At 42.9% G+C, this 15,525-nt stretch overlaps 1 protein-coding gene across 1 annotated transcript in view; it reads right to left on the reverse strand.

The window, feature by feature from the left end:
- The window catches only part of LOC103397206 (erlin-2-like), a 30,994-nt gene extending 21,238 nt beyond the window's left edge, over positions 1-9,756 (reverse strand). Inside the window, 2 exon segments of the mRNA XM_025052942.1 lie at positions 6,300-6,407; positions 9,552-9,756. Coding sequence (XP_024908710.1) covers positions 6,300-6,406 — 107 coding nt within the window. The 5' untranslated portion in view covers position 6,407; positions 9,552-9,756.
- Between the last annotated feature and the right edge of the window lie 5,769 nt (positions 9,757-15,525).

Raw genomic sequence — 15,525 nt, forward strand, 5'->3', positions numbered from 1 at the left:
CACCACAGAGCTAGACTTCCTGATCAGCTTCTCCAATCTGTGTAAGTCCTTCTTTGATGTGCTGCTCCCCCAGCACATCACAGCGTATGAAAACACTGGCAACCACAGACTAATAAAACATTTTCAGGAGCTTCCTGCAGATGTTGAAAGACCTGAGCCTCCACAGGAAGTACAGTCTACTCTGGGCCTTCTTGTACAGCTGCCTACTGTTGTGTGCCCAGTCCAGCTTGTTGTCCAACCATAGCCCAAGGTATTTATAGGTCTCCACGACCTCCACCTCCTGACCCTCAATAAGAGCTGGTCAGAGTTTTTGTTTGGATTTCCCAAAGTCTATGACCAGCTTCTTGGTCTTGGAGGTATTGAGCTGCAGATAGTTGGATTTACTCCATACAACAAAGTTCCTCACGAGGCGCCTGTACTCCTCCTCAATGTTATCCTTAATACACCCCACGATGGCTGTGTCATCTGCAAACTTCTGGGTGTGGCACAGCTCCGAGTTGTACTAGAAGGCCGAGGTGTATAGGGTGAAGAGGAGAGGGGACAACACCGTCCCCTGCAGTGCTCCGATGTTGCTGACCACAGTGTCAGACGTGATGTCATTCAGCCTGACATACTGTGGTCTGTCCATGAGGTAGCTGGAAATACAGGCAACAAGACAGGGGTCCACTTACATTTGCGTCAGTTTATCCTGGAGTGGCTGGATGGTGTTGAAGGCGCTAGAAAAATCCAAGAAGATGATTCTCACGCGCGCAACTCCCTCTGTCCAGATGTGAGTGGGCTTGGTGTAGGAGGTAGAGGATGGGATCCTCTACACCGACCTCCGCTCTGTAGGTAAACTGTAAGTTGTGCTGGGCATGTTGCACGTCCAGCCTGAGGAGGTGGAGGATGAGCCGCTCCAGAGTCTTCATCAGGTGTGATGTGAGCGCCACGGGTCGGAAGTCGTTCGGCTTGCTGGGCCAGTTCTTTTTGGGAACTGGAACGATGCATAACGTCTTCCAGATGGTTGGCACTCTCCCTAGTTGAAGACTCAGGTTGTAGCTCCGTTGAAGTGGCTCCCCGAGTTCAGCAACGCAGGTCTTCAGTAGCCGTGGACACACTCGACTGAGCCTGCTACCTTCCAAGGTCTGAGCTTGCTCAGTTCTCTCCTTACTTGGTCGGCTGTGATGGGGGGGTGTGATAAAGGGGGAGAGGAGGAGGGGTAGGAAGGAAGAAGGGGAGAGAAGGGGGGATAGAAGAGGGAAGGAAGAGAGGAGGAGAAGAGGAGAGGAGAGAAGGAGGGGTTGGGGGATGAGTGTTGTGGGATGAGAGTAGAGGAGTTGCAGGTGGGCAGGTTGAAGGTGGTGTTGGTACCGGCAGAGTGGAAGGTGTGATGTGGTGGAGCTTGGGTGGTAGGCCACTGAAAGAGGGAGCAGAGGAGGCTGCGGTGGGTGGGGGGGGTAGTGATTGAACTGATTGAAGAAGTTGTTCAAACTGTTTGCCTTCTCCACTCTCCCCTCCTCTGAGCTGGTCTTAGTTTTATTGCCTGTGATGGGTCTCACACCATCCCAGACCTCCTTCATGTTGTTTTGTTGCAGTTTCTGCTTCACTTTCCTCCTGTAGATGTCCTTAGCCTCCTTCAGGCAGCGTTTCACCTCCCTCTGTGCTGTTCTCATCGCCTCCCTGTTGTTACTCCTGAAGGTTTCCTTCTTCCTGTTGAGGACATCTTTGACTTCCTGTGTTACCCATGGTTTGTTATTAGGGTAACACTGTACAGTCTTTGCATGGGCAACCACATCCAAACAGAAATGAAGATACTGTATTTCGGACCATAAGGCGCACCGGGTTATAAGGCGCATTAAGCGAAACAAAACAGCCAATCAAGCATGGCCTGATCCCTCTCGTCATTATCCGAGTCAGTCTCGTTGCTGTTAATTAGCTGTTCAGTGATGATTCCAGCCTTCATGAAAGCTTGGACGACATTCAAGACTCATACCTTAGCCCAGACACCTACGATCCATTCGCAGATAGTGGCGTAATTCGCCCGGCGTTGCCTCCCTGTCTTGGTGTATGTGTTGCCTTCTGTCATCCAATGCTCCTACGCAGCTCACAATTTAACTTTAACGCCCTGTTAACACCAATATTTAGCGGTTAGAAATATTTTGGTTAATCCACCCGGAATGATGGCAAGCCCCGAATTAGTTTGCTTCACTTTTTGACAATATCGGTGAGATGGCCGTGCATGGAGCCGCAGATCAATAGGGATGGAGATTTGTGGAAAAGGGTAGTGACCTACGTTGGACACAGGAGGGCGCTGTTGTTTTTGTACTACCCTCCAGAGTCAGGCAGTTGTCACTATTTTTGTTCTGGATGGTCACCGTATTGTTGTTTTGACGCTGTTCCGTGCGGAAGTTGTTTTGCAGAGAGTGTGTTTTACCTGTATCGATAAAAAAGGAGAAATAAAAAGAGTTTTTGAACAAATCGACAGCCATGCGTCTAAGTCGTCCTGCATCGCACCATACATCGACGATTCAAAAACACAACGTAGAGTCTCCGGGTGTTGGGAGGCATGAAGCGACGTTGCACGGCACATGCATTTGGGTTACACAACCATACTGTAACGATTGTTGTTGATTATGTTCTAATTGTGATAACAGAGTTCAACGTCATTGTTAGCTCCCAGTGTGCTTCAGTTGTGTGCCATCATGTGTGATGCCCTGTGTGGCTTTATAAAATCGGTTCGAGCTCAGTAAGCACACCCAGAAGTAATACATAAGGCGCACCGGGTTATAAGGCGCACTGTCAACTTTTGAGAAAATTAAAGGCTTTTAAGTGCGTCTTATAGTGCGGAAAATAAGGTAATTCGTAAGCCGGTGGGTAGCTCCCTTGATGTCCTCATCATGTGGACTCAGTAGTACATCCCAGTCTGTGGTGTCAAGGAAGTCTCTCAGTTCATCCTCAGCTTCAGGAGTCCATCCCCTGATGGAATGTTTGACGATCGACTGCCTTTGGACCAAAGAGGTGTACTGTGGCTGGACGTACACCAGGCAGGGCAGTGACTGTATGCTTTTTTCACATTAACATACAGAAGGTCAATTGTCAATTGAGCAGTGGTGGCTTAGTGGTTAAGGAAGCGGACTTGGGTCCGGAACGCTTCAGGTTCGAGTCCACCAGCTGCCAAGTTAGCACTATGGTGCTCTGAGCAAGGCACTGTCCCCACACACTGCTCCCTGGGCGCTTAAAGATGCCCACTGTTCACTTTTGGTGATAGGTCACATTTCGTTGTGTGCAGTGGTGTGCTGTGTCACAATGACAAGTAATTTACTTTCCTTGTCCTGTTACTCCTTGTGGAGTTGTGCAATCCACCACCTGATGAAAGTCAGCCAGTGTAGAGTCCAGAGTGACGTGCTTAAAGTCACCAGAAATCAGGATGAAAGCCTCAGGGTGTTGTGTCCGCAGCCCTGCTGTGATGGTGTGAATTTTCTCACAGGCAGTGGCTGCGACAGCTCTCAGAGGGATGTAAACACAGAGAGAGATCACGTGACTAAACTCCCTCGGTAGATAGTATGGCCGGAGCCTAACGGCTAATAGCTCCAAGTCTGGGCAACATAAAACTTTCTTTACAGAGACATGTCCACCAACGTTATTAACGTACGAGTCCCACACCTGTGCTCTTCCCGCATGCCTTTGTGTCTCTGTCGGCTCTCACTGCCGTAAATCCTTGTAGGTCCACATTAACATCGGTTACGCTGTCAGTAATTCAAGTCTCCGTGAAGATGAACAGGCTGCACTCCTGGTATATCGGCTGGTTGTACAGCACAGACAGCTCGTCCATCTTATTGGAAAGAGTACTGTACAGTACAGTACTTTATATGTCTGTACTGTACAGTCATAAAAATAGCAGCAGAGATAAACATATGCAGAGTATATGCAGTATATATAGAATTTATATCAATATATGTAAAATAATAGCAGGTATATTGTATAGAAAATAAATATAATATAATAAATATATATATATATACACTACCATTCAAAAGTTTGGGGTCACTTAGAAATTTCCTTATTTTTGAAAGAAAAGCACTGTTTTTTTCAATGAAGATAACTTTAAACTAATCAGAAATACACTTTATACATTGCTAATGTGGTAAATGACTATTCTAGCTGCAAATGTCTGAAGCACGCCGCCACTGGCCTCTAGAGCAGTGGAGACGCGTTCTCTGGAGTGATGAATCACGCTTTTCCATCTGGCAATCTGATGGACGAGTCTGGGTTTGGAGGTTGCCAGGAGAACGGTACATTTCAGACTGCATTGTGCCGACTGTGAAATTTGGTGGAGGAGGAATTATGGTGTGGGGTTGTTTTTCAGGAGCTGGGCTTGGCCCCTTAGTTCCAGTGAAAGGAACTTTGAATGCTTCAGGATACCAAAACATTTTGGACAATTCCATGCTCCCAACCTTGTGGGAACAGTTTGGAGCGGGCCCCTTCCTCTTCCAACATGACTGTGCACCAGTGCACAAAGCAAGGTCCATAAAGACATGGATGACAGAGTCTGGTGTGGATGAACTTGACTGGCCTGCACAGAGTCCTGACCTGAACCCGATAGAACACCTTTGGGATGAATTAGAGCGGAGACTGAGAGCCAGGCCTTCTCGACCAACATCAGTGTGTGACCTCACCAATGCGCTTTTGGAAGAATGGTCAAAAATTCCTATAAACACTCTCCTCAACCTTGTGGACAGTCTTCCCAGAAGAGTTGAAGCTGTAATAGCTGCAAAAGGTGGACCGACATCATATTGAACTCTGGGTTAGGAATGGGATGGCACTTCAGTTCATAGTATGAGTCAAGGCAGGTGAGCGAATACTTTTGGTAATATAGTGTATATAAACAAATTAGTTTGCTATGAGTTTGCTATGAGTGATAAATAGCAGCCCAGAGAAGGTGTGCTTTTTAAGCTGCAATAGCAACTTGTATCAGTATTTTATTTAGATTTTATTTATGCTACAATGCATATTTAACAAGTTTTATTTATATATTTGCATTTTATCTTTAATCTTCCAGTGGACTCACCACCCGCAGGAAGGTTTAGGGATGGTGCAATGTGATTTGGGTGGCGACTGCTTCCCCCGCAACCCGGTAACGGATAAGCGGATGAAAATGGATGGATGGATGGATGGATCTTTAATGCAGGATTGTATTTTTTCTCAAGAGATTCTGGAAGCTCCCTACATGACTTTTTTTGATTAAAAAAAAAGGGATATGCAATGAATCTCCCGTTCCACCACATCCCAAAGATGCTCTATTGGATTGAGATCTGGTGACTGTAGAGGCCATTTGAGTACAGTGAACTCATTGTCATGTTCAAGAAACCAGTCTGAGATGATTCCAGCTTTATGACATGGCGCATGACTCATCAGACCAGGCAACGTTTTTCCAATCTTCTATTGTCCAATTTCGATGAGCTTGTGCAAATTGTAGCCTCAGTTTCTTGTTCTTAGCTGAAAGGAGTGGCACCCGGTGTGGTCTTCTGCTGCTGTAGCCCATCTGCCTCAAAGTTCGACGTACTGTGCGTTCAGAGATGCTCTTCTGCCTACCTTGGTTGTAACGGGTGGTTATTTGAGTCACTGTTGCCTTTCTATCAGCTCGAACCAGTCTGGCCATTCTCCTCTGACCTCTGGCATCAACAAGGCATTTCCGCCCACAGAACTGCCGCTCACTGGATATTTTTTCTTTTTCGGACCATTCTCTGTAAACCCTAGAGATGGTTGTGCGTGAAAATCCCAGTAGATCAGCAGTTTCTGAAATACTCAGACCAGCCCTTCTGGCACCAACAACCATGCCACGTTCAAAGTCACTCAAATCACCTTTCTTCCCCATACTGATGCTCGGTTTGAACTGCAGGAGATTGTCTTGACCATGTCTACATGCCTAAATGTACTGAGTTGCCGCCATGTGATTGGCTGATTAGAAATTAAGTGTTAACGAGCAGTTGGACAGGTGTACCTAATAAAGTGGCCGGTGAGTGTATATATGATTGACCTTAATCAAGGAGCACTATATTTTAATATCATATTATTTAGCTATTACATAAAGTATTTACACTCACCCTTTGGCATTATCAGACAAACACTTTGAATGTACATTTTGGCAGCTTTTAGCTACTTTTAACTAAATTATTTTTTGATATTCCCAGGCTAACCTTATGTATCTTTAGGATATTCTTCTTGCACATATCACTGAAGCAGATAAACTTCATTTAATATAGTAGTAGTAGTAAATGTATAACTTTTAAAATAACAACTAAAATGTAAAGCAGGCTCACCTGTTGTAAACGCCAGTGTGTCCCTCATCTATCTTGTGCACTGAGGACAAAAGAGCTGCTCCTCCAAGGGCAGCAATTATTGAGAAAATTGCCCCCCACCGTGCCATCCTGGAGACCAGACAAAAAAACAGCATATAGAAACTGACACTGAGTTAATGAGTTTCCCTTCGTGGACATTCTCTCAATGTCTCACTTCAGTGTCTGATAAAGACTGTAACCATACACTGTATAATGAGACAAACGCAACAGTTTGGAGCCTGCTTCTCAGCCACAGGTTTATCTCCTCTCAGCTCAGGCTTACCCAGCATCAGTGGACTCAGTCATCGGGTCACCCTAAGGAGGATTGAGGTCAACGTGCAAAACGTTCCAACCTATCTTTTAGTTTACAATAAGAGCAACTTTTCGGTTTCACAACGGCTGATTACAATGAGCTCTCGTAAGTCTGAGTGGCACTCGTGCCCACCTACATATGAAGGTTATCTCAGTTGAGCGCAGATAACACGAAACATGTCATGTCCTCCACCTTTTGCTTCACTCCGGTGGAGCAAGAAATACTGTTTTATGTCTATAACGATTACGACACGCTGTAAAATAAAAAGGACAACTGCGTCACAACCGCAGAAGACAGCGAAAAGGCTTGGTAACAGATTACAGATAGAGTGAATGTGTGAATACTGATGAGAAAGTTATTCATCCTCGTTAATTGCAGAACTGTTCTAAAATTATCAATATATATCTCTCGCTGTGTCCACACCTGCCCGTTTTAAATTTTAATCCAGGTTTAACCTAACAGGGATAAAAAGGACGTGGCACCAAATTAAGACCAAATAAAAGAATATCATTCAAACAGGGAAGAATAAATTATGCCCCCTATTGGAGATAATAGATCTGTGTGATCATCTTCCCAGACAATAGTTGTCTCTTCATATGTCTGAATAATTCTGCTGTGGTATGTGGACTATTAGGAAAATGACACACGGCAGTTTTCTAGTTATAATTTAACTACTGTAAACTACTCATTTAAATACTGTTTTAATTTATTCACAAGTATCTTTGCTGACGTGTTGCAGTAGTGATGGACCAATGTCTTCTTGCACATTTCTTCACAGAACACTGCTGGAAGTGTGTGTTTCAGATCAACACCAACGCTCCGCCCACATCGGCACACCGTTGCCTCGAATACGTTTTCAGTAGTGATGGGAAGACCAACTCTTTTTATTGATTCGAATCTTTAATTCTCGAACAGTAAAATGAACGAGTCGTAAACGAATATTGAACTCATCATTTCATTCGTTTTACAGCAGGTGGCGCTTTAGCCCTATTGTGGGCATTGTAAAAAAGGCTGCGGTTCTCCGACACTAAATACTGAATGCAACATGGTTTGCTTCCGCTGACAAAGTCTACAAAGTACACAAAATGCCATAAGCAATTAAAACCATGCGAAAAGCTAAGAAATAAAAACACCACAATGTGAAGAATGAGTGAATGAATGAGAGCAAAAGAGACCCGAACTCTCTGTCACGTGACAAATTAAACGAATCTGCGAGAACGAAGCGAAAGATTAGTTAACACAGAGTGATTCGTTCATAGCGAAAAAATAGTTAGAAAGATTAGTTCACGGCGATAGATTAGTTCACAGCGAAAGATTAGTTAACACAGAGTGATTCGTTCATAGCGAAAAAATAGTTAGAAAGATTAGTTCACAGCGAAAGATTAGTTCACAGTGAAAGATTAGTTCACAGTGAAAGATTAGTTCGCAGAGAGTGATTTGTTCGCAGTGAATGATTAGTTCACAGAGTGTGTTTAGTTCGCAGTGAGCAATTTGTGAGCGATTCGTGAGTTCAATATGAACAAATATTTCATATGACTCGGGAGGCACGAGACATATGAAAGAGTCGTTCATTTTTAACGAATCACTCGCGAACGACACCACTAGTTTTCAGCTTCACCGATGTTATAAAGTAGTGATGGGAAGACCAACTCTTTTTATTGATTCGAATCTTTGACTCTCGAACAGTAAAATGAACGAGTCGTGAACGAATCTTGAACTCATCATGTCAAGCAGGTGGCGCTTTAGCCCTATTGTGGGCGTTGAAAAGAAGGCCGCGGTTCTCCGACACTAAATAAGGCAACATGGTTTGCTTCCGCTGACAAAGTCTACAAAGTACACAAAATGCCATAAGTAATTAAAACCATGTGAAAAGCTAAGAAATAAAAACACACCACAATGTGAAGATGAACGAGAGCAAAAAAGACCCGAGCTCTTTCACGTGACAAATGAAACGAATCTGCGAGAACGAGGCGAAAGATTAGTTCACGGGGAAAGATTAGTTCACAGCGAAAGATTAGTTCATAGAGAGTGATTCGTTTACCATGATAGCCTAGTTCACAGTGAAAGATTAGTTCGCAGAGAGTGATTTGTTCGCAGTGAGTGATTAGTTCGCAGAGTGTGATTAGTTCGCAGTGAGTGATTAGTTCGCAGAGTGTGATTAGTTCGCAGTGAGTGATTAGTTCGCAGAGTGTGATTAGTTCGCAGTGAGTGATTAGTTCGCAGAGTGTGATTAGTTCGCAGTGAGTAATTTGTGAGCGATTCGTGAGTTCAATATGAATAAATATTTAATATGACTCGGGAGTCATCACTATTATAAAGGAAATTACCGTTCGTAAAAAGGAAATGCAGTATAATGTAGTTGGTACGAGCTAAGAGCACGACTACGATGAGTTTGAAATGTGGGCTGATAATCGAATTCAGTTTTATAATAGATTGCGAAGAAAAACGTAGGCACTAACAAAAAACTTTCGGGGAGTGGTAAAATATCTAGTTATGGTGTCAGGATTCTTTCCTGGCATCGATTTCTTCTAACCAACTCAGCTGCGAGGTCCGCAGGCTCCTCAAAAAACGGTCACGTCCTGTATATGACGGCGGACTGACTGCTTAACTCAGACTTAAGACCCTTAAAACCCCACGGCGTATGTGACCATAGCAACCGAGTCAGCGTCACGGTCCAGCCTGCTTCGTGAAACCGGAAAGTCAGAGTTCCCTCTAATACGGAGTTAATTAACTAAGTCCACTTCAAGAATGGACCCCAGTTTGAAGGGGCTTTGGGGCTAACTGCACTAGCAGGATTTGATAAATTGTTTTATTGTAAACCTCAACGAACACAATAGTGTCACTTTAACCCAAAGCAGAAATGACAGAAATATGTTTAAAACAGAAACTAAACCATATTCTCCGTTTTTTACAGGTCTTACCTGAAATTTAATGGGAATAACAACAAACAAGTTCTGAGGCAGGTACTTCAGGCACCCGCTTCCGCCTCTTTCTTCTTCTGTCGTCAATTACTGGTCTACATCAAGAGTTAGCAGCGCCATCCAGCGGCAGATTAATTTCATGACGTAATGCGATGATCTCTTCATTATAAATTACAATGCAGGTAAGTTATAGCAGACATAGGTGTAAATACAAATGTATATAAATAGTTATAGTAGAAGTCTGGGTTATTGTTACACAAGTAGAATAACAAATAAAGAACAACAAGAAGCACAGCCTTTTACCAGTGATTCAGGCTGCTGATAGTGGTGAAACTATGAAATGCTTAACTATAAGTTCTGATCCTATTCTGAACTTGTGCAAAGCTGTACTGTAATTGGCAAACATACTACACTGGAGCAGCCAAAGTATTGGGGGAAATCCTGTAATTCTATTAAACAGACATCAGAGGCCAACAGAGACCACGTGAAGATTCTGTATAATTTCCATAAAGCGTGTATTAAGAAGCTGGAGGCACCATCCCAACTTCATTCTACATTTAAAAAATGCAACTGGGTTTCTCTGTGTCATTACAAGATGGGTATATAATTCATGGTCCAGTCACATGGTTAACGGGTAGAACAAGTAGCAATAAAAAAAAATCACCAAAAATGAGGCTAAAATCTATACTAATCCAAAAGGACAAGCTTCACACACCACAAAAAGTCAATTAATTTCATTTTTAATTAGGAACAAGCCTCCAGCTGACACACAAGCAAAGATCTTGACACTAAATTGCTGCTTTATTTGTAGAAACTGGCCTCTTGAGAAATGTTCAAAGGGCAACAACTAACCCCATGTGTGCCATGCATTTTAAACAAGGAGGGGCGGACCAATGGAGGGAAAAGGCTACAACAGAACAAGGGAAAAGAAGTTTGTCAGAGTTCATTAAGCATCAAGGGAACATCGCTGGAACTGGCAGCGTAAGCTGTGCCGGGGTCCTGATGCCATAAATCATGAGTGACAAGAAACTAGCACTGAGGGAGGCTGTGGATGGGAGGCAGGGCACTTGTTAGTACTCTGTATTGACTTCCATGTATATCATCAGTACAACCAGAACCTGACTTTGTCCATAGGTTTTACTGTAAACAGGTCATGTCTAACCCTTATCCTCTGTTTTTAACATCTTTACCCAACAGGACTAAGTTGAAGGGTTGTGTAGGAAAATGTTATATTACTGAAGGAAAGAATCGTTGATTGTGTGCAAGTGAACTGCTTGGGCTATATAACTTATAGTATTATGGCTTTAAGTTAAATGTTTACTGGGAAGTGTCTGCAAGCTCTTGGTCACGTGGTTATAAATTGTAATTGTTTACTTCTTAGGAAATGTGTGTTCCTCTTGACTAGGTTGGAATCTAGGTAATTGATTTTGGTGACCATAAACAGGGGAATTACTAATCTAGAGGAAGTTTGGAAAGTTAATGATGTTGTCCTTTGTCTGAACTGAAATTGAACAACTGTGTGATGTAACCATGTAAAACCATATAAAAGAGAGCCCACCTAACAGGGGGTCAGTCGTCTCTAACACCTATATTAGACAGGAGTTAGGAGTGGCTCTCTTGGCCAAGATATTTAGAATAAATCCACCAAAGACAAACTCTGCTGACTTTTGATTTTTCCAAATTACGTAAAAATTTCTATGACAAACTTGGTGTCAGAAGTGGGATGTCAGGATTGACCGTGGATCCAGGCGCAGACAGTGACTGATCATCCAGGATGTCTTCAGAAAATTGTCCTGCCTCTTACTCGAAAGCTGACAGACGGGAGGACCGCTGTGTGTGGATTCCAGCTGTCACCTCGACAGCTCAACGAACTCAAAATTACACATTATACTTTTAAAAAAAGGGTGCATCCATGGGAAACAGTAAAGATGAGAAACCCGATTGGGATTCTCCGTGCATGTGTGTGATGAAAGAAAAATATGGTGAACATGTCTTGAATGTTGTGAAGTCTGGGTAGCTGAATATGGATTCCCACGGAAGGGATCCTTAAGCACCATTCAGTTAAACTAAGTGAGATATTGTCTAAAGTTGAAAAGAAAGAAAAAAGTAAAAAGAGAGCCAGTGGTAAAGTACTGCGCTACATTGACAAAAACAGAGAATGTTTGCAAACGTGGGCTGAATATAGAGATCAGCAAAGCAAAAATGGTAGAATGAGAAAAGAGAAGTCTGCTACTGAAATTTCAAATAATAACACCCCCCCCCCCCCCCCCCCAGTCATCGTCAGAGAGATGATGACTGGGCCCCACCACCAGACTATGACATGAGTGCTGGCGGACCACTGAGGGTCATTCAGGAAGTGGGACCAATTCTACCCCAAAGCCCTTAAGAGCTTCCCCCAATGCATGCTCAACAGAGCCAGGCCCTGCATTCACTTCTTCTTACTCCTTCTTCTCCTCTCTTTTTGCCCCAAGCACCATCCCAGGCATGTGATTGAAAAAGAGAAGGAGAAGGAGGGATTCTCAGAGTCTGAGCATGGTCTGTGAAAGTCCAAAAGGGTTCTCCAAAAAGTAAACATAATCACATTGCCTTTAGGGGGGGAAAAGTCGCTCTCTCTCTACAACCCACAAACTCTCTGCTAATTTCAAACTATGCACACACACACACGCACACACTGCCACAGTCCCACTAAATCAAACACAGAAAATTAGTGTGGAGTCGCTAACATGAACCATGATGATGAGAGACTAATAACGGATAGCAGTGGATGATCAAAGGCTACAGGAATGTGGAATTAAAAGTAATGTTTATTTTTGTAACATGACAAAATACAACGTTGTTAACAATGGCTAGTGCTGACGTTACTGAAAGCCAAGAAGTATCCTCAGCTGGCAGGAAATCAAAAGGTAATGATTAAACATTACTGTAAATTATACTACAACTAGCAGCTACAACTGGACAGAAAACAGGCAAGAATACTACACTAACTGTCAAGTAAAAACAGATGAAGAATGTAAAAAAAACTAAAAGGTATCACGTAAGTAAGCTGTGACCACATGGTTGAGGCAGTAAGTGATCTAGCCTTACAGCAAGAAGATCATGGTTTGATACACAGTGGTAACTGATGGTGTTTCTGTGTGGTGTTTGCATATTCTAACAATGTCTGCATGGGTTTTCTCAAACGCTTGGGTTCTGAAAATATCTTAGATTAAACAATTCTGAACAGTTATATAAAAATATATGTATATTTTAGGGATGTCAACAATTTCAAAAATTTCAAAAATCACAGGGAAAATGTATCAAGAACAATGGATAGAATCATTATATACTGTATAAAGGTTTCCCCGTCAGGAAATTGAACCCCAGTTTCCTCCGTGACAGGCGGGGATACTCACCACTATACTAACGAGGAGACACATAGCCAGGTGTACGTCAGTCTCTTTGTCAGATATAGACTTACTTCATACTCTGTGCTCCACAAATCATGTTGGGTGTTGGGAGGGTATTTTAAGCGCAAGGTGCTTCATGAAAAACAAAAACGGTTTCCCAACAATCTGTCCAAATAACAGCATGTGTATCAACTCTGTTTATGAGCAAACATAAATGGAGGGACAGGGGAATTATTGGATATACTGTGCCATTTCCTTAAAAAAATAACAAATTAATGAACACATTTACGTTTACAGCCCTAATGTTATTATTAAATGTATTGCATAGTCATGTTCACTCTTGTTCCAACCTCTTATTTCCTAAGTGGATGTCCTTGGTAAATGATGTCCTTCCTGTCAATCACGTTTCACTTTTTCTGTGCTTATTGCTCACTACATTTTTACATCGCCTATTATCCTGGACAGGCCTATAGAATTATTTTAAAGAAAGGGCCAACGATCCATTACTGCAGCCGCAGCAATGCCACAACAGTAAAAGCAGCTTTTATGAAGTGGATACTAACTGTGTATGTTGGCCTGTAGTGGAGGCGGTTTAAGACCAGTGCAATCATCATAATGGCAGCCTATGAGTCTGGAGGAGACGCAAAACAGACACAAGGCCGATGATACTTAAAGTGAGTACATTACAACCACAGACTGTCCTGGAGTGGAAGAGAAAAAAGTTGTCAAAGAGCATGAATCACGACTGTCAGCAGTGCCGCCTGTTCCTCGCCAAGGCACGTTCATTTCCAAAAGCTCGTGACATCCCCACCGCTAACTCCCAATAAGGCAACAAATGGAATCCAGCTGGAATCACGGTCTAAGCACTATTAGCAGCGCAATGTACTGTGATTGAAAAGTTCATTTCTCCACTGGTGGTTAGGGAGGGTATGTCTATTAATGGTGCTCACTCACACCACTGGAACTTGGAGAGACCACAGCAGCTCTGGGCAGCGTTCCACCTCCAGGCCAGTGGAGTTTGCCAAGCTCAGCACCGGCTGAAAAGTAAATTAAAAGAAGTATTACTTCATCCGAATCTTCAACTGAGATGACAGCCTGTCTTTATTATTTATACATAAATTAGTCAAACCAACGAGGGAAACAATACAATAATAGACCAAAAGCTTGAACTACACAGGTTTAAAATTATTAAAGTTATTTTGAATATTTATGCATGGCAGAATAAAATGATGAAGCTGCTTCTACTGACTCAGCATTGGGATTTTTAAATGTCACTGGTTGTCAGTAGAATGATGGAAACCTTATTAAAATGGAAAAAAGTGGTGTTGTAAAACATTACAAATGACACCACTATAATAATTTTAATAGGGGATATTTTTTAAACCATGTTTACATTCTTGATAAGAAAATAAAAACGAATAATTTCACTCTATGACTTGGCTGCAGCTGTTCTGCTCTAATAAACAATGACATTGTTATATTAATTGATCACACCAAACACTACACGACTTCTTCTGCTAACATGTTTGATTAAAGTTTATAAAACATTTTGGCTTCATACTGTCTTGCACTATGCTAGCTAGCTTGCTAACAGCAAAACACCCTGTATGAATTTGAACTTTTACTCTTGGGTTTAAATGGATGGATTCCAACTTTAGATGAAAAACAAAAGCCCTCGTCCACAGTTGTTATTCATTCCTTGACAAACTGCAGTAATCAAGTTTTAGTAATCAAACAAAAACATGACCATCTAACCAGTCAAACATACAATTCATGTAAGTGCAGGAGGAAGCCACCAGGACACGGCCTGTCCACCAACCTGGAAGACTTTAATGTAACTGTTGTCAGAGGCAACAATGTGCTGCAGTTTCCCTGTTCACCAACGTGAAGGAGAGAGGAGCTGAAACAGGCATGTAAGAGAGTCAGTCGCAGAAATAAAGCCTGTATGACAGGCCCTTTAGACAGGCTTTGCTGGATGCTGGAGGCTCTGAATAGTGTCCTGATGTTAAACATATAGGTGGTAGCCATGGAGCTGAGGTTAATGTTTTTTTTCTGGAGAGCTCTCTCTCTCTTACTCTCTCTCTCTGTCTCTCTCCCTCTCTCTTTGTTCTGGCTGTCAGCAGCAATAGTAAGCCAGGCTGGAGCTGGCGTCTAATTGAAGCAGCTCCACACCCTGTCATCATTAATCACCCAGCCACTGCTCAAGACCTCACAGTGGGCCATCTCTGCTGTGGTGCTCGCTAACGGGAAAATATTAGTCCTCCTTCATCACCGTCAGCACCTCCTCCTGACACTGCTCCTCTTATTACTGCTATCATTCTGCTGTTATCTAAAGCATCATTATTTTTGACACACTTATAACAGTTTCTTTATAGACACAGTTGATCGTTTTAGGGAAAAGCTCATTTTAATGACATTTACAAGAAGGGATCCATCCATTCATCCATCATCAACCACTTATCCGGGGCCGGGTCGCGGGGGCAACAGTCTGAGCAGGGACACCCAGACTTCCCTCTCCCTCGACACTTCTTCCAGCTCTTCTGGGGGGACCCCAAGGCGCTCCCAGGCCAGCCGAGCAACGTAGTCGC

Source organism: Cynoglossus semilaevis, chromosome W, assembly GCF_000523025.1.
Source record: "Cynoglossus semilaevis isolate Cse_v1.0 chromosome W, Cse_v1.0, whole genome shotgun sequence".
NCBI classification, from domain to species: domain Eukaryota; kingdom Metazoa; phylum Chordata; class Actinopteri; order Pleuronectiformes; family Cynoglossidae; genus Cynoglossus; species Cynoglossus semilaevis.